This window comes from Macrotis lagotis, chromosome X (assembly GCF_037893015.1).
Source record: "Macrotis lagotis isolate mMagLag1 chromosome X, bilby.v1.9.chrom.fasta, whole genome shotgun sequence".
Lineage (NCBI taxonomy): Eukaryota > Metazoa > Chordata > Mammalia > Peramelemorphia > Peramelidae > Macrotis > Macrotis lagotis.
In genome coordinates, this window is record NC_133666.1 from 612,165,271 (window position 1) to 612,185,538 (window position 20,268).

A 20,268-nucleotide genomic window follows, 5' to 3' on the forward strand; every position below is an offset into this window, starting at 1 on the left:
TACTTCCTAATTGTCTAAAATCGGATTTGAATTCCGGTTCTCCTGACTTCAGGGTTGGTGCTCTATCCACTGCACCACCTAGCTGCTCTCCTTACTATCTTTCCAGTGTTCTTACATTATTCCCTTTCAAGCTTAATGTAGTCCAGACCTAGTGATCTATTTCCTGTTCCTAGAATAAGTGACTCCCATTTCCCTCTTCATGCCTTTGCAATAGCTATATCCTATGCCCGAAATATTTACTTTCTTCCCTCTGCCTTTCACTACAATGGTTTCCTTCAAGCCTCAATTCAAATGTGATCTCTGCTCAAAAGGCAGGAGGTCTTTCTGTATTCCCCAGATGCAAGTGATCCTCCTTCCTACAATTACCATTTATCTATTCTGTATATACTTTATATGTGTGTGTGTACATATATATATGTATATATATATACATATATATATATATATAATATATGAAAATAAAATTTTCACTCTTAAAAAACATTAACTTCCTTAAGGACAGAGATTGTTTTTTTTTTTGTTTTTGAGTTTTACAGTGTTTCCCCTAATTTCACTTCCTTCCCCTCACCCCCCACAGAAAGCAGTCTGATAGTCTTTACCAGAGATTTTTTTAAATTTTCTTCATATCCTCAGAATTTAATATAATGCCTTGCCCAAAGCAAATGCTTAATAAGTACTCGTTGATAGATTAAATGCCAACAAGAGGAAATAAAATTTGAATTAGGCTCTAAAAGATGGTAAGTAATTCAAAAGGTGAGGGTGTAGGGGAAGCAGCAAACATTCCAAATATAGAGAAGACTTTGAAGAAAAGAACAGAAGGAAGAGAAAGCAAGAGTATAATACTGGAAGCAAAGAAAAGGTACATTATGACCAAAGAACAGAATGCCTACAGGGGAATATTAAGAAAACAAGGTGAGAAACCAAGGTTGCACCAGACTAGGGAAGGATGGAAGAAAACCTTAAATTGCCAAGACCTTGTAGAATATCACTTTGCTAGCAACAAAAGTCATTTAAGATGTTTTAAGCAGAATAGCAATATGGTAAGGTCTTTGTATAAACAAGATTACTGCTGAAATGGGTGAATTGAAGAGAGTAAAAAGGCCTAGAAAACTAGAAGTTTAAGTATTGGTAAAATGGGAATGGAGAGGGGAGTATAGATGATAGAGACAAGACACTGAAATAGGTCTCTTAACTTTTATATTGTCTTAGAAAACCACAAATTAACATTACCTATGGGATATTATAGTTTTATTTTTTAAAAAAATTTAAGGCAATGGGGTTAAATGACTTGCCCAAGGTTACACAGCTAGGCAATTATTAATTGTCTGAGGTCATATTTGAACTCAGGTCTTCCTGACTCCAGGGCCAGTAATCTACACACTGTGCTACCTAATTGCCCCTATAGTTTTATTTTGCCAAATATTTCTCAATTATATTGTAATCTGATAGATATTGTTGCTCTAATTCAAGGAGAGGCCAATATTAGAGTCTGTTCTGCCTCAGAGTTAATAGTTTCTAGATTGTTTTAAAAAAATAAGGTACAAGGGTCAAATCTAGCTTTCTGCTTGTGTATTTACTCACTCCTAGAGTTTAAAAAAAATTTTTTAAACAAAAAATCATTCTGAGCTTGCACTCCCTTTCTTGGAGCTAAGGATGTTTTTTGGGGGGAGGGGGTTGCAAGGCAATGTGGTTAAGTTACTTGCCCAAGGTCACACTGCTAGGTAATTATTAAGTTTCCGAGGCTGGGTTTGAACTCAGGTCCTCCTGACTCCAGGGCCAGTACTCTATCCACAGCACCACCTAGCTGCCCCCAAGGATGTTTTTTAAAAGCCATTCTTACCTCAGGTGTCAATATCAAAAGTAGCTGTGGGTCAAAGGCCACAGTTTGCTGGGTTTTGTTCTAATCTTTTACATGCTATGTATACATCTCAAACACTGGTGCTAAATTCTTCAATTTAATGAAAAGATCTGACTGATTCACTCTCCTGTTCAAAATCCCTAAATGGGTCCCTACTACCTAAGTAGTTTGTCAACTAAGAATTTTTACCTTCTGGATGCAACTTACCGTTTTAGCCTTACCTTCCCTTTGTACCATATTTATACTCAAGCTAAATGATCATATACATCATTCACCAAATATAGTGCCTACTTTCCTACTTCCATTGTCTAGACAATCATGCCATTGACTAGGATTAGAATGTTCATGTGTTGTTCAATCGTGTCTGAATCACGGCAACACAAATGAACCACATATAGTATGCTAGATCCTTCTACCTCCACTATCATCACCTAATAATTCAGCCATCTAAAATTCTACTCATTCCTCAATCATCATCTCAAAAATCTCTCCCTAAATGAAGTCTTCCATTATCCTAGTTTTGTACACTCAAGTCGAATGTGACCTATCTCTCCTTTAAATTCCATTACATTTCTTTAATGCATTATACAGGCAATTTTGCATTTTAGCTGTTTTTGTAATTCTCACATCCCTAATAGGAAACCTCCTTAAGGAAACTGACCACACCTTTTCCATCTATGTTTCAATATCGAGTGGGTGATTAATAAAAATATCATCAGTGAAGCACATTACACTTTTATCGGAGAAGGTCCAGTGAATACTTTTTTGCTCAAAACCTATAATTATGTCATAAAAGTTCACTAGTCAAGAAAATGAATATAATTATTAAGTCACTTAATTGACTACATTATTTTATAGCTGGTCTAATTTCATTTGGTCCTTACTGAATTTCTTTTAGGAACTGAACCTGTAATCCTATTACAGGCTATTTCAATGGTTACAATGGATAATGCTGTGAATATTATTAATATAGGAATTCAAGGCCTAAAATATTATTTCTTTTTTTTTTTTTTTTGCAAGGCAATGGGGTTAAGTGGCTTGCCCAAGGTCACACAGCTAGGTAATTATTAAGTCTGAGGCCAGATTTGAACTCAGGTACTCCTGACTCCTGGGTCAGTGCTCCATCCACTGCGCCACCTAGCTGCCTCCTTTAAAATATTACTTCAAGAGTGAAATAAATTGAGTTAACTTACACCCCAAAGCAAACTCATTCTTCATTGCAAACTCTTCACTAAAGGATATTTAATAGTAATTTAAAATAGAATTTAATTCCAACTAGGACTGCTAAAATTACTCTGAATTCTACTTACTTAAGAATTTAATAGAAAATAGTTTCTCCTTTTTCAAAATGTATACTTTTTTACTGCATATAGCTCAAATCATCACATTACCTCAGATGAAACAAAATATAGAAAATCATAAGTTCTATAAGATTCAAGGTATTCTATATGCTACATTTGGCTTCCCAGTTCTTCTGGAAGAATGTTTTCACCTCTCCTATGTCTTTCCTATTAAATGGCTTATTTCTCAGTTAAAAAAAAAGATTTAAGTTATTATTATTTTTTTCCACCTACAAAAATGCATGCCCTAAATGGTATAGTCCCTACGCCTTTGAAGAATTAGTGCAACAAGGCTGACCCAGCTTACTGTTTCAATATAAAAGCCAAAGCTATTTAAGTACTTTAACTCTGCAAAGTATTGCTTAACCTATGGATTGATTTTTGATATAATTCAAGGACTTCAGCTGTCATGTCTAACAACTAGGTGAAGTTATCATTGACTCAGTGTTCCACAACAGTTAATATAAACAAAATTAACCTTTAAAAGGATAAAGTAAATATAAAGTGTCCCTTTCAGTATCCACCAACATAGAGCTTCTTACATCTTCTGTTCAAATTTGGATAAAATTCACTTAATTTATTCTAATCGTATAATTAGGGAAACATAAATTTGGATATCAGGAAATTTTCTCATTCGATTATTTATTTATTTTTTTAGGTTTTTGCAAGGCAAATAGGATTAAGTGGCTTGTCCATAATAACCTAAGACAGAATTGATTGTGGATAGAGGGTTTTAATGTATTCAAGTAGTTTGTTAAGTATTTGGAGGATTAGGTTGATTGATTCCATGAATTAAAAATATTATATAAAAAATAGTGGATCCTTATCACTTTGATATATTTAAGAACCTTCAACTATATTACAAATTCACATTGAACTGTAATTCATATCAAAGCAATATTTTAATTATCAAAAAGCTGTAGTATGAACAAATGCCTTCCATACTACATTGATCTGATTTTTCCTGGAAAAGAATAGATATGAAATACTTACTCTAATACTTCATAGTTAGATTTCTTCTCTAGGGCATTTCCCCTCATCTCCCCATACGATCTCCTAGAATCATGAAAAAGATTTACAAAGAATTGTTAGGAGAGGAAATAGGCAAAGCATTATATACTAAAGTATTTTGTGGAGGTCGTTAATATTTTGGGGGAATTCTGAATAAAGTCACAAATTAAAATTTTGCTTATATGCATTTTCCCTATCAATAATCTTGATTCTTGATCTTTAAGGTCAACATTTTGATACCAATTTATTAAGAATAACAAATATAATGTCAACTGAGAAGCAAGTATGGTCATAATTACTTCAAAAATGACTTAACTATTCTTTTGAAAATAGTTGAGAACTGCCTTTTGAGGCAGTGATATATGTGCAAACAGCCCTCCTCTGTTTAAAGCATGCAAAATGTTGAGTCTATATGTTAACACTGGCTTAACCTTTTAGAAAAGGACTCTGGTGTTTCTAATTAAGCAGATGATCATTACAGATAAGAGAAGTTCTTTTATGAGGCTCCTTTACAAAAGGGGTAAATGCAACTTGCAAAATATTCTTCATTCATTCACATTCATCACATACCAAATTAGACAGAGAATCTATGTCACTTTGGCAATTTCTGTTTAGAAATTTTGACAGAGTTTCAAGTTTTATTGGAAACCAGGTCTTTCAAAAGTAAATCCTACACTTAATTATTAAACTCATTTATGTTATACTCCACCAAAAAATGACTTTGTGAACAGAGAATTTACAAAGTAATTTGACAATGCTTAATATTTTTTTTTTGTTTAGGGGGAGAAAAAAGCACAAAAATTGTCATAATCCAAAAAAGCTATGTGAAATATTTCAGTTATAAATTATAATCAAATTGCTCTTTCTTGAAAACTGTACAGCATGATATAAATAATACATTTTAAAAAATTGTTGAATTTTATTCCAGGCCCACATGGAAGGTAAAACATTAGAAAACAATAAACTAGAAGGTATCTTGAAAAGGTAGGTCCTTTATGTTACACTTTGAACTTTTCATTCAATGTACAGAAAGCTAAAAGAAACATCTTGAAATTTCTATTTGGAAAAAAAATAATTTATAGGCACATAAATATCCCCAAACTAGAGTGAGTCTATGGATATGTCAGTGTTATTAAATTTGGATGAGATCAGAATTTAGCTATCAGTTAACAAGCATTCATTATTTAAAATGCTCCCTATACTGTGCAAAACACCCTGTATATACAAAGACAAAAACACAATTTTTTTTTTTACGTCAATGAGCTTATGCTGTAATGGGGGACAAAATGTAAATAACTCAGTATAAATTAGTAGATGGAAGATAATTTAAAAGTGGAAACGATTAGCAGTTGCAGGTACCAATAATCCTCATGCATTGTGTGAGCTATGAACCCAGCCTTCAAGGAAGCCAGGGAAAATAAGGGAAAGCTGAGAGGGGGTGGGGGTGGGGGAGATGGCTTTGTAGGAATGGGAGAGCAATCAATGCAAAGGAATGGAATTTGGAGAATGTAGAGGGAGGCAGGGAGATACCTCTTTTCAACATTACAACAATCCTGGAAAGTAGGTGCTATTACTACATACCAGTTTTATAGCTGAGAAAACTGAGGCCAAGAGAAGCGGAGTGACTTTGTCCAGGTCTCAGGCCACATTTGAATTCAGTCAAGCACTCAAGTCACTGTGCTATCTTCCTTCCTCAAAATAGGTCAATTCCCTTTACTGTTTTTTCCCATTAGAATGTAAGCACTCAATAAATGCTTGATGCCTGTGTATGTGGAATGCTGTCTGTGGAAAGGAGCAAGATGCAAGAAGGCTAGAAAGTTAAGATGGTTGGGCCATAAATACCTTTAAAAGCTAGACTGGGGATTTTATGTTGAATCTGAAGGTAATATGGAGTCAGTGGAGCTCAATGAATAAGAGACTGTGACACAGAACTGAAGTTTAGAAAAACTGGTTTGGTAAGTGAGCAGAAGACAGATTAAAATGAGGCAGGGAGAATAAATAAGATGTTGTCGCAGTAGGCCAGGGAAAAGACCTGAACTAAGAAGTTGTGGCATATAAATGGTATAGAACATTCCTGTATGATAGAGATTCGATATATATTAGGTTAATGAGAATGAGGATTTAAGACTTACATTGAGGTTACAGGTTTGAGTGATTTGAAGGATGGTGGTGCCCTTGAACAATGATAGGGAGTTTGGAAAAAAGGAAATTGTAGGTGAGGATGGGGAGATCACAAATTTTGTTTTGGAGATGTTGAGTTTAGATTTCCTATGGATCATCCAAATCAAGCTGTCCAAGAGGTAATTAGAGATACACAGCTAATTCAAGGGAAAAGAATATGGCTGGTTACATCTGGGAATCACAGAGATAACTGAACTTGTAAAAGCTGATAAAATCATCAAATGATATATTTTAGAAGAGAAAAAAGACAGACATCTAGTACACATACACTGGGGAGACAAATAGTGGATATGACACAGATGAAGATCCAGCAGAGATTGAAAAGAAACAGTCATACAGGGAGAAGAAGAACCAGGAGAGAAAAGTGTCACAAAAAATTAGAGGATAGAGTTATGTGGGAGGTCATAATATTAAGTAGAGCAAAGAGGTTTTTTTTTTTTTAAAAAAAGAGGGCATTTAATTTGATAATTAAGAGACTACTGGCTACCTTGGGGAAAGCAGTTTCAATTGAATGATGATGTTAAAAGATTGCAAAGATTTTAAAAGATAATGACAGGAAGTGGAAGCTCTGATTTCATAAAAGTTTCTAAAGGAGTTTAGCCACAAAGGTGAGAAACAGAATAAAAATTAGCAGGAAGCACTGGATCAAGTGAAAGATTGTTTTGTTTTTAAAGGATGGGAGAATCATGCATGTTCACAGCCTGCACAGAAAGAGAGAGTAGACAAGAAGAGCATAAAAGATAGAAAATGATAAAGACTGTGATAAAGGGCTATATGCTGGAGATGGAATGAGGAGAGGAGATGAAGGATGCATGCATAGGTTTGCCTGAGCAAGAGGAACTTAACCTTTGAGACTAGTGTGATTAAGGAGACAGCGGAAAAGGATTTTTGAGGAGAAGGAAAGGAGAAGAGGTGCTCAACAAATGTTAAGGCACAATTAAGACAAGTAATGTGAATTGGATTTAGGCATTGAAAACTGGGTCATCACCTAGTCCAACTGGATACCTAAAAGAAAAATACTATCAACAATCAAGGATAAGTTGGAGGTGAGGCCTTCATTTGAGTTTTCAAAAACTTAAAAATATAGTATATAAAAAATAGTATCCACATAGGGAAATGGTGAAATCTGGAAGATTTAAATGAAAAATTCCATATTATTTATGTTAATATAAAATTACAGGATATATGGATTAAAGCAGTAAATTAGTATAGACATGAACAATACTTAGGTGCTTTTGTGATTGTGGAGTTAACCACTGGGCATTAATAGTGTGATTTTTCCATGGTGGGGGGGCCTTGTATGTTAAAGTTTCATTAAGATAAGTCAAGTATCTATGAGAAAAGTAGTGTACAGAACTCTGGACTTGGAGGCCAAAGACCTGAGTCCATATGCAGCCTTAGATACTTGGGTAAGTCACATCTGCCTCATTTGTAAAATGGGGACAGCATAGCAAGGTTCTGATCAGAATAAAGAATGAATCTCATAAAATGGATGTACACAGTTGAATTCATACTATTAAAAGTTAAAATTATATAAAATATGGTAACTGGTTCTTGTCTGCTGGATATGGGCAATGCAAATTAAAATAATGTGACCACCTCATAAGATTCTAGGACCTAGTTTAAAAACATCTGCTTCCTAGGGCTGTTGTAAAGATAAAAATGAGATATTATTTATAAAATATTTTGCAAACCGTACAGCATTACATAAATGTTACTATTATTACTGCTATTGCTACTTCTACCACTGCTGCTACCACAATAAAAAAGGTCTTAGTCCACATGAACTGTGTGAGCCAGAGCATACCTGTAGTACTGTATGCAATTCTCACATTTAAATAAGATAAAGAATAACTGAGGCAGTGAATGGAAATGAAAACATCATACTGGAAATGAGGATAATGGCCAGAACAGGGGCAAGGAAAAGAGAAAGTGACAATTATCTTCAACTGAACTCCTGTCATTTAGATGAGAGATAGTAAGCTTATTTTGGGAAAGTCCAAAAGGCACAAATAAGACAACTAATTTGAATCATAGTATTTCAGTGCTGAAAACTGGTCACTTCCTAGTCCAACTCAATATCTAGGAGAAAAACACCCTCAACAAAAACCTGACAGGTATTCATTCCACCTTCATTCTAACCCTACACTCACCAAAACAGCCATTACACTTTCAGACAGCTCTAATTTCCCGTGTAATTTTTTCTTTTATAAAACCTAAATTTATTTATTGACAGCTTCTGTCCATTACTTCTAGTTCTGTCCTCTGGGTCCAAGTTAAGCCATTCTGACCCCTCTTCCGTATGAAAGCTTTTCAAATACATATAGACAATTATTTTATTTCCCAATCACTAACAATGTGCTACTCAAAACTTAATATCTAGTCAATGTCTAAGGAGAAAAGCAGACAAGTAGGTGGTACAGTGGATAAAGTGCCAGGACTGGAGTTAGGAAGACTCATCTTCCTGAGTTTACTCAAGACACCTAGCAATCCTGGGCAAGTCATTTAATTCTGCTTGCCTCAGTTCCCTCATTTATAAAATGAGAAGGAGATGGCAAAACTATTGCCAATAAAACTGCAAATGGGGTCACAAAGAGCTGGACACAAGCGAAAACAACTGAACAACAAAGAATGAGAGGACAAAAAAAAAGACCACAAAAACTAAAAAAACTCAAATACCCTTTCCCTCAACCAAATGATATACTTTTGAAGGAAAACAATATGCAAGCAGGTAAATACAAAATGTGAAAATGTAAAACAAACTGAGGCCTGAAAAGCATTAACTCCAGGGATCAAAAAAAAGGCTTCTTGCGGTTGAGAGTTGGCACTTAAGATGCACCCTGACACCAGGTGGTAATTACAATAAAAGAGGTGAAGAGAGACAAGAAGACTGGCAAGATAGGAACTTAAGAAACAAAATATGTATGAGATCAGCAAACAGATCAGAAAGGCTAGAATGTATATATCCTGTGGGAGGCTGGTTTAAAACAGTTGGAGCCAAATTACAATGGCTTTTAACTGCAAAATAAAGGAATCTGTATTTTATTTAGATTTGTATTTATAAGGAAAGAAATGATCTTATCAAAAACAAGGAAGATTAAGAAGTATGTTTGGTGAAGAAGATGAATTCTACTTTGCAGGGAAGGAGTTTCAAAAGATCATAGGACAAGAAGATAAACATTTCCAGCAGGCAATCTGGTGATATATTTGGTTAGTTGTGTTTGTTTTTGTTTTTTTGTATTCATGTTCTTAAAGTAGACCATGATACCATGACATATAGGATGACAAATGTCATGATACCATGATATACCATGACAAATTGGATTTAATTGAGAGACTGCTATGCAAAGCCACCAGTCTCACTTTCTCCTCCAGAGTCATATGGATCAGGAAGACTGGGAATGACCCTGCATAAAGTGGCAGACCTTGGCCTTTTTAAGCTAAGGTCTTGCTCAGGACTCAGCTTGACCAAGAGAAAATTCTTTCAATGATTAAGGCTAAGTAAGAGAGAAGAGAGGCCAAAAATGGTCATTTTTTTTTACCTAATTCAAAAAAAAAAATCAAACTGCTAGGGCAAGATCCTCAGGGTGGAGGGCTAAATTTCAGAAGAATGAATAAAATACTCCAACATGTGGTCTGAACAGAAGAGAGAACCATGGGAGGGAGTATAACTACCTTTATCCTGGCCATTATGTCTCAATATAAGGCTACATTAAAGTTTTGGCTGCTATTATAAACTATTAACTGATGTTGAATTTGTAATACCTCCAAAGCCTATTTTTTTCAGTAAATTAAATTCATATTATAATTATAACATTTATTTGTCAACCCAAATATAAGGCTTTACATTTTATTTACTATTCATTTTTATATTATTCAATTTGGTCTAGTTTTTTTTTAGCAAGTGAAGATCTTTTTTTAATACTAAAATTTGATAAATATTTTACTTAGGTATTTATCTAAGTCTTTGATAAATATATTGAACTGCACAGATTCCTGACAAACTCCACTGGAGAACTCTTCTCAAACTGACTTGGAAAGATCAGCAAGTTCTCTTTTAGTTTGGCCATTGCACCAATCAATTAATAAACATCTATGATTGTGCTGAGCCGACTAGGGGAAACAAAAAGAGGCAACAGATAGTCTAATTTCAGGTCCATCTAACTGTAATACTGTCTTTATCTTGAAAAAAAATAGCTCAGGGGTTTAATTCAATTGCTAAAAATGAAACCACTACTCCCAATTCAAAAGCACTGTCAGAGATGGAAGTAAAATTAATCAAGTATGACTTTGAGATAATGTCATTCTGTCTAATTATAATCATGCTTCCCTTTGTTTAACAACATTGCCAGAAAACAAGGTCAAACAAACACTAGCTTCTACTTTCCAGATGCCTTTCTCCTGTTTGTTTTGAAAATTTGGACATCATTTCCTTGCTCTCAATTCAGTAGCACTTCTGTACTTCATAATCTTTCAAATGATAACAGAGACTAAGGAATCAGCTTGTTCAAAATCAGAGAATTTAATTCAGCTGTGCCATGTGACCTTAACTTATCAGGGGCAACTTCCATGTTCTTATCTCCTGCCTTACCAAAGTTATCAGCATCCTGTTTACTGGCCTGAGCATCTTTCCTTTCTCTGTTATCAGTTATCACCTCATTCTGAGCAGCAATCTTATCCTGTCTTTGAACCTCCTTTCCACAAATATAGTTGTGGAACTATATACTATAGTTGCCATATAAATATAAGAATGTATATAGATTTATATTCACATATATATATATATACTATAGTTCTTATATAAATTATAGGAAACTATAAATACAGAAAAACATTCGTGCCTTCAGTTTTTCTTGTCAGACTCACAGAATAGCAGAACAGGGTTTCCATATTGGTTTCACAGAATGAAAGAATAAAATCATCCGCCTTTTGAGCTTTGGTCCCCCCATCACTCTGTGCTATGCTCCTGAATTCCTTCTAAGACTTTAAAGTCACTTTAAAAACTAAGGTGGGTTGGTGAATTTCCCATGTATTCATATTGGAATCTTTAGATAATTCAACTTTTTTCTCTTTCTGAGAAATATTTTCCTTTTTTATCTTCTGAATTTCATGCCATTAGCTGAAGTCATCCTCAAAGAAGAAAATCTTTGTTGAGATGTGACCTGGCAAATCAGCAAGCATAGCTAGTGAAGACCTAGGAAAGAAAGAACTTCAGGCCAATGATCTGGCAAGAAAGTAGAACTATCAATGGCTATCATATTGACAAAGTTCTCTCCCAGTATCTGACACCACCTTCTGACATGGATTAAGTCACTTTATTGTTGTGTGCATCAGTTTCCTCATCTTCAGATTGAAGTTTAAATCTTAGGACATCTAAGGCTCTATATGCCTTTGTAAATCTATAATCTTGACACAAGCCAGTTTTCTCCTCTGTTTCTTAAAATCTTTTGACTTAAGGTAAACAATGAAACACTTCAAAGCAAAACTTCATTGCCTTTAATAACCTAAGATAGGTGGGAAGCATTCTATGAATTCTTAACCTTTTTTCTTCTTAAGAGAGAAAGCAGCTTGCTATGGGGCCCTGAGGGCAGTCTCTTGACAGTAAAAGCAGTTCAAACAGCCAAGATATGGAAAAAATCTCCAAATACTCCATAGAAGTGAGATCATCATTCCAGGCAGTCAATGAAGAAATATTGGAGGAAAAAACATTAAAAAAAAAGTTTAACACCACCACCAGTTTAAAAGTAAAAATTTTCCTCAAATGAATGAGCTATTCTTTTACTGAAAGTGGTCAAGCAAATGAGAGATGTTGATATTCTGATTTTATAGAAAGAGATTTTTGTACAAAGGAAAAAAGTGAAATAAAAACATCAGGAAACAGCTAGGTAGAGCAATAGACAGAACCCTGAAACTGAAGTCAGAAAGATCAGAGTACAAATTTGTCCCTAGACACTTACTAGCTCTGAGTAAGTCATTTAAATTCTACCTAAGTTGCCCCATCTATAAAATGGGGGTCACAATATTTGCACAAAACTCCTAAGGATTTTATGTTGATAAAAGGAAATAATACTGGTAAAACACTTTTGCAAACCTTAAGGTGTCACATACATGCTAGCTTTTATTAGCTGGCACTTAATATAGTTTCTAGGATATAATAGTAATTCTTGGCTTGAACTGACACTTAAAAGATATTTTCAAAAATTATACTTAAGTATATACAGAATAACTATTCAATGGGGTTATGTAAAATAGGTAATTTTAAACAAAATTTTTTGAAATCATATTAATATGAAAATATGTTTAACATAATTATATATGTTTTACCTATATTAGATTACTCTGTCTGGGGCAGGAAGGGAGGAAGAAAAAAAACATGAAAATCAAAACCTTACCAAAAAATTGATTGTTGAAAACTATCTTTGCATATAACTGGAAATATAAATTTATTAATTAAAAATATCATCATAGTTTCCCCTCAGTATTTCCTCCCCCAATATCTCAAATGAGTCATTCCATGTAATAGAAAATAGTTTTTTAAAAAGAAACTAAGTCAATCTAATTGAGTAATATTGAAAATAACTAAACATATGCAATGTACATGTGTAGACCTCAAACCACCTCAAAGAGGTAAATTTAAGTGTCCTCTCAAATCTCTTTCAAGCCATGTTTGTTTATAATTTTGACACATTCACTTTTGTGTGTGTAATTGTTCTTTCCATTTATTTTGTTGCTTTAATAAATGTATTTCATTTTGGGAACCCTATTTATTTGACTCTGCATCAGCTCATGCAGATCTCATACTTTTTCATATTCATCATTTCTTACAGCACAGTAATATGACCAATTGTTTAGACAATTCTATTATTTTTTTAGTTTTGATAATATAATTGTGTACAAGTTCTGATTATTCTTTTTATTTATTCTCATTTTGTTTTGAATTCACTTTATTCATTTGCCATCTTTTACATTTTATTTTCTGCCTTTTTAAAAATCAGTTTGGTTAAAGATTTATAAATTTCAATAGTCTTTCCAAAGAACTAGTTTTTGGTTTCATTTATCATTTTTATGAGGTTTTTTTTAGGAGGAGAGGGCTCCATTTATCTATTTCCTGTAATTCTTATCATCATCATTTCTTTGTTACTTACTTTAGATTTGGTCATTGGTTGACTTTCTGATTTTTAAAAGTGCATATTCAGTTCTGGAATCATCTTTTTTTTCTATTTTGTTAATGTGTCTTTGTAAGGATAAGATTTTCCCTCTAAATCTATTTTCTGTACCAGAGGTTCTAATTTAATGACTTGTGAACCCCATGAAAATTGAAACCTCAAGCTAATGAATTTGTGCAAAAATATTAATTATTTACATTATATATATAATATTGTATGTATTATATATTATTTATTAATATCTTAAGCACTAAATAACTGACCAATTACATAATCCTCTATAACAATAAGAATATGCATGTTTGAATAACATTTTATATTTTACAAAAGTAAAATGTAAATTAATATTCTGAATAAATACATTTAGTTCAATTTTAGAGCAAATTTAGTTAGGAGAGCAAGAGTTATAATTGTAGCTATTGTAAGCACCTCTACAAAGACTAGAGAGCAGAAAATTCAAAAAATGATGATAACTGTGATGACTTTTATTTTCTAATATTTCACATAATTGAACTGTTTAATTTCACATAGTCTTTAAAAATACATTAAAAGGCAGCTAATTGGTTTTCTAAAATTAGCAATTTACCATCATAGCAATTACTAGCTACATTTAGTAAGATAGTCAGGTATGGTTGTTATTAGTCTCATTTTTAGCATCTTAATCACAGTCTCGCCCTCTAACCATGAGTATCCTCTAAGGGTTTGCCCTAGGCCCTCTTCTCTTCTTTATCTATTCTATCTTACTTAGTGTTCTAATCAGCTTCTATGGGTTCAAAAGTCATCTCTCTAAGGATAATTACCATATTTGTATACTCATCTCAAACTTCTCTCCTAAACTCTGGTTTTCTATCATTAACTGTTTGACAGCTCAAACTGGATGCCCCAAAGAAGCTCAAACTCAATATATACAAACAATTCATTATCTTAGCCCTCTCTTGGCAGCTATCCTGTTTGGGCTCCAATGGATTACTCAGAACCCGAGTTAAAATAAACAATCCCCTAAATCATATTTCAATACTGTGCAGTTTGCAAAAGCAATTAAAAATCAGTTCAGAATGATAAAAACAAGTAAAAACAACTGACAGTTTTTTAAAAGTATTCATCAAAGTAGTTGCCTGGGTTTCATGAAAGCCTTTGTCCTAAAGATTGCTTGCATAATTTTCTGAAACAAAAACAAGGAAACACAGATGGTCCCAAACTTACCCACCTGTGAGTAAAGTTAGCCTAAACTCTCCCATATTTGACTACAACTTTTTTGGGTGTTATCTAAATGTTGAAGTATGCTTCCTACACACACACACACACACACACACACCCCTAAAGTTCCCCTGTTCCCTTCTTCCACACTTCCCTCTTTTTTTGTTTTGGCAAGGCAATGGAGTTAAGTGACTTGCCCAAGTCACACAGCTAAGTAAGTATTAAGTATTTGAGGCTGCATTTGAACTCAGGTCCTCCTGATTCCGGGGTCGGTGCTCTAGCTATCTCACCTAGCTGCCCCTGACTAAACTTCCCTCTTACTAGGCATGGTACCATCCTCCTCATATTCATTCAAGTTGAGACAAAAATATTAAGTTTTATACAGAAAAGAAGAGTAGGTAATCTCTAGGTCATCCTCAACTCCTGCTTCATACTCACCCTATACATCCACTCTATTGTCATGGCTGTTGAATTTATGGACTTCTTTACTCAGTTGCTGCACCATCTTGTAACAGAATTTTAGTATATTTTCCCCATCAAGAATGCCCCTATCTTCCCTAGGTGTCATCTTTAACTACTCTCTCTTACCTCATAAATCCAATCTACTGCTAAGGTCTATGAAACTTACCTTTGAGTTATCTCTCATATATGTGTTGCTGTCCCCTCTAATACTGACACCAACCTGCTGCAGGCCCTAATTACCTCATGCCTAGATAACTGCCATCAAGAGCCTGCTGGTTAATATTTCTGACACAAGTTCCTCCCCCTTTCTCTCATTCATCCACCACTCAACTTTTAAGGTGATCTTCCTAAAAGCACAGGCCTGGCCATGTTACCACTTGGCCCTGTCACCTATTAAATAAACTCAATGATTCTCTATCACCTCCAAGAACAAATATAAAATCCTCTATCTAATGTCCAACCTACTTGCCCTTCAATACATACCTCTCCAGTTTTCTTATATCTTTCTAAACTTTGTGATTCAATGACACTGGCCTCCCTGCTGTTCCTCACACAAGATACTACCTGCTGACAGGGCATTTTCACAGGCGATTTTCCATGCTTGGAATATTATACCTAATCACCGATTCCTTCTAGCTTCAAGTCCCACTTAAAATCTCACCTCCTCCATCTCCTTTAATTCTGTTGTCTTCCTTCTATTAATTAAGTCCAATTTTTCATGTACACATCTATATTATACATGACTAATTTGCATTTTGATTCCCTTAAGACTTTAAGCTATTTGAGAGTAGAGGCTGTCTTTTTGACTTTATTGGCATCTTAGACACTTGGCACAGGACCTGACGACCTGTGACATTTGATGTTTGTCCTTTGTTCTTTTTTTTTTTTAACAAAGCAAATAGGGTTAAGTGGCTTGCCCAAGGCCACACAGCTAGGTAATTATTAAGTGTCTGAGACCGGATTTGAACCCAGGTACTCCTGACTCCAGGGCCAGTGCTTTATCCATTGTGTCACCTAGCCGCCCCTTGTCCTTTGTTCTTAAAGAAGACCATGGCAAGTACATGAAATGATTTGAGTGAGGGGGTGCTGCGCTAAGTCACCAGTCTCATTTTCTCTTCCAGAGCCATTTCGGTCCAGTGACCAGACATGAATAAGGACAACCGGAGATGGACCTGGATGCAGTGGGAGACCTTAGTCTTTAAAAGTTAGGCCATTCTTAGGTCTCATTCAACTGAGACAAGGCCTAGTGATAAGGGTGGCCCCTGCACCCACGTTCCATGACCTTGTCTGGCAGATAGCAAGAGTTCAGTTCAATGTTTCTTATCTGACTGATGTGGTGAGTCTCCTGGCTGGTCTCCAGACATTATCTCCAATTCATCATATGCTCCAGCTGTCAGTGTGCAGGTCTGACCATATCATACAAATACCCCCAATCTCCACTCAATAAAGTGCAATGGTTCCCTATAGCTTCCTGGATTGAATTCCTCTCTTAGTCCTGGCATCTCTTCATACACGCTGGTCCCTTCTTACATCTGATTCTCCAATTTATATTCTTTGATCCAGGGGAACTGGCTTTTGATACTCCTAAAACATGAGCCTCCATCTTCCAACTCTGTTCATTTCTACTAGCTATGCCCCATGTTTGGAATGATCTCCTTCTTATCTCTGCCTCCTGTCTTCCTTCAAGATCTCAAAATTCTACTTTCTGCAAGAGGCATTTCCTTATCTTTTTCCTCCCTCCCTCAATCTATCCTTATTATCCCATATTGTTCATACAATTGTTTTTGCACATTATTTTTTATCATAAAAATGGAGTTCCCTGATGGCAGGACCTGTGTTTTTGCAGATTTTTGTTATCTCCAGTATATAATCCAATGCTCAAAATATGCTAAGTGCTTGTTGACTGATCAAATCCATTTAGTCAATCTGTTCATCAACTTGTTTGTTCCAATTCAAATCAGTAAATTGTGGACATGACACAAAAACAGAAAAGAGCACTGAATAATAACTTAGGAATCAAGAAAAGCTGGGTTCAAGGCACACCTGTAACATAACCTGATTTTATGACATTGCAAAAGTCACTTAACCACATAATACCCCAGGTAACTTCCTAAGATTTTAACATGTGTAAGCTAAACTACAATGGTAGAAGGAATTCCTAGCAAGATGTTTCCTATACCATGTAAATGACAGGTCTAGAAACTTGTTTCCCTCCACCCCTCAAAAAATCCTTGACAGTCAAGTGAAGAAGAGGAATAAGTTTCAAAATGAAGGTAAACATGTTTAAGGAATTAATCTTCCTTCAAAAGATAACATCCATACAAATAAATACAGTTTATCAAGCTCACCGTATTTCAAGGCAACCCAACTTCAAAGCAATTTCCTGGTCCACTTGATCTGCTATTTCTAACATATAGTCGTTTTTCACCTAGAACATATGAAGCAAGCATGTGTCATATAAAGAAATAATACTTTTTAAAACAAAAGGGTATTATATGATATGATAGCAGACAGTTATCTGCAACCACAAAGAAAAATCAATTCAGAAAATATTTCGAAGACTTTTTTTTACAAAAAATAATTCCAATTTTTAGCAAACCTCTCGAAATTTAGTGCTCATTAATGTTGAAAAAGTGAAGAAAATCATACAACTGGTTCCATTACAAATTTATGTTCATAATTTCAAGTAGGCTCTCATTTTTATTAGAAATTTTCCTAATAACCTCCTTATCAGCTCATATCTCACTCTTCACAGCAGCTCTTACAAAGTTTTTCATCCTTCCTCTAATCTCACACAGTTTCTCCTTCCCCAATTTTCTCAGCTGAGAAGCTTAAATTATAGAGTAAAAAAATTGGGGCTACTCACTGTGAACTTCCTATTAGCCCTTTGGAGCTATACCCATCAAAACAGCCCCATCTACAATAGGTGCTTCCACTTTCTCTGCTCTCACCTTAATTCATTATAGTACAGCTTCTACACTTTCATTCCACTGAAACTTCTCTCCCTAAAGTTACTAAAGATCTCTCAGTTGACATATAAAATGATCTTGATTGTTTCATTCTCCTTGATCTCTCTAAAGCTTTGACACTGCTGATCACTCTTTTCTCTTTGAAACTCTCTTCTCTAAAGTTTTAAGGGGACATCTAGTGTGCTCTCTTAGTTCCCCTACCCAATCAGTCAATTCTTACTCTCTTTTTCTGGATATTCTTTTAGATTATGCCCTCTAATTACAAGTGTCCCATAGTGTTCTGTCCAGGGATTATTTCTTCCTTTTTATTACTTCATTTGGTATCTCATCAGCTCCAATGTCTTTGTCATCTCTATATTGCTTTCCTACCTACCCTACCATCTACCTACTATCTACCTCTATACTACTGTTTTGTTCCAAATTCTCTGACTTCCAATATTATATTTCCAACTGCCTTTCAGAAATCTCAAACCAGATGTTCAGTTGACATCTTATACTCAATATAATCATGAAAGAACTCAATCTTTTCCCATAAACTCAACCCAGAGCCCTTTTCCATTACTGTTGAAGGCAACATCACCCTCCCAGTCCCTCAGTCTGGAAACTTTGAAGTTATCTCTGTATCCAAGCTGTTCCTGGGGGCAGTCCATTTACCCTCTGCAACATCATTTGGATATTTCTCTGTCTTTCCCTTTGATACTGCCATCTCTCTAACAGGCAAGTCAATGAACATTTATTAAATTCCAGGCATGGGACTAGTGCAGAGCCTAAGAAAACAGACAAAAGGCAAGTTCCTACACTTCCCCAAGGAGCTCACATTCAATGGAGGAACAATAATTAACATGTGAAAAGGCACTAGAATTAAGAGGGGGGGCTTGTAGAAGAGAGGATTTTAGTCAGGACTTACAGGAATCCAGAGGAGGAAAATGAGAAGGAAGAGAATGCTGGGTATAGGGGGACAGTCAGAGAAAATGCATGGAGTTGAGACACAGAACAGCCAGAAGATCAATACTATGGGACTGAAAAGTATGTGGGATAGAAAACGCACACAGAAAAGGTGAGAGAGGGCTTCATACTGAAGGGCTTTGAACATCAAACCCAGAATTTTCTATTTGATGCTAGAGGCACAGGGAGCCATTAGTTTATTAATAAGGGGTGAGGGCCTGGTACTGTTGGACTTGACATTTAGGAAAATCATTTTGATGATTGGAGGAGAATGTTGAGGCAGACAGACCCACTACCAGACTATTGCAATAGTCCAGGCAGGTGATGAGAATCTGCAAGAAGGTGGCAGCAGTGTCAGATGGAGCACATCTAAGAGATATAGAGGTGAACTGATAGGATTTAGGAACAGATTGGTTATGGGAAGTGAATAAAAGTAATGAACTGACTAGAGAGTGGTGGTGCCCTCAAGAGTAATAGAGAGGGAGGCTAGGTGGCACAATGAATAAAGCACTGGCCCGGGAGTCAGGAGTACCTGGGTTCAAATCTGGTCTCAGAAACTTAATAATTACCTAGCTGTGTGGCCTTGGGCAAGCCACTTAACCCCATTTGCCTTACCCAAAAAAAAAAAAAAAAAGAGTAATAGAGAATGTAGGGTAAGAATAGGATAATGATTTACACAATAATAATACCATAAAGATAAACAATTCTGAAAGCAATAATCAACTATGAAAACAAAGAATGTATGATAAAAGATGCTATCTCCTTATGAAAAGGTAATAAATTCAGGATGAAGATTGAGACATCTAATTTTGGGAATGGCAAATAAGGTAATTAATTCTGTTTGACTATAAATATTTGTAACAAAAGTTTTGGTTTTCTTTCCCCCACCATTTCCAATAGAAGGAGGGAGATGAGAGAGAAAGAAAATAAGATTTCTATTAATTTTTTAATTATTTTTTTAAAATGTGGTTGAATAAAATGGGCTTATAACATGTTAAGGTGTTAGTATGGTTTACTTTGTCTCAAAAGAAGAAACACAAAAGGATAAACAAAAATTTCATGTAACTGAGAACTGAGAAACTTCTTGGGTAAACACACAAGATTATCTTAGTGAAATGATTCACTATCATTTTCAGATA

General features: G+C 35.0%; 1 protein-coding gene across 8 annotated transcripts in view; it reads right to left on the reverse strand.

Annotated features, from left to right (window-relative positions):
• PTK2 (protein tyrosine kinase 2) overlaps positions 1 to 20,268 on the reverse strand; it is a 420,621-nt gene that overhangs the window by 209,854 nt on the left and 190,499 nt on the right. For 7 of the 8 annotated variants that reach the window (XM_074202744.1, XM_074202735.1, XM_074202741.1 and 4 more), the window contains 2 exons: positions 17,564 to 17,643; positions 4,192 to 4,254 (listed from right to left, as the gene is read on the reverse strand). In XM_074202744.1, the coding sequence (XP_074058845.1) occupies positions 4,192 to 4,254; positions 17,564 to 17,643 (143 nt within the window). The remainder of the gene's footprint in view (positions 1 to 4,191; positions 4,255 to 17,563; positions 17,644 to 20,268) is intronic. The other variant, XM_074202742.1, reaches the window with a different exon arrangement.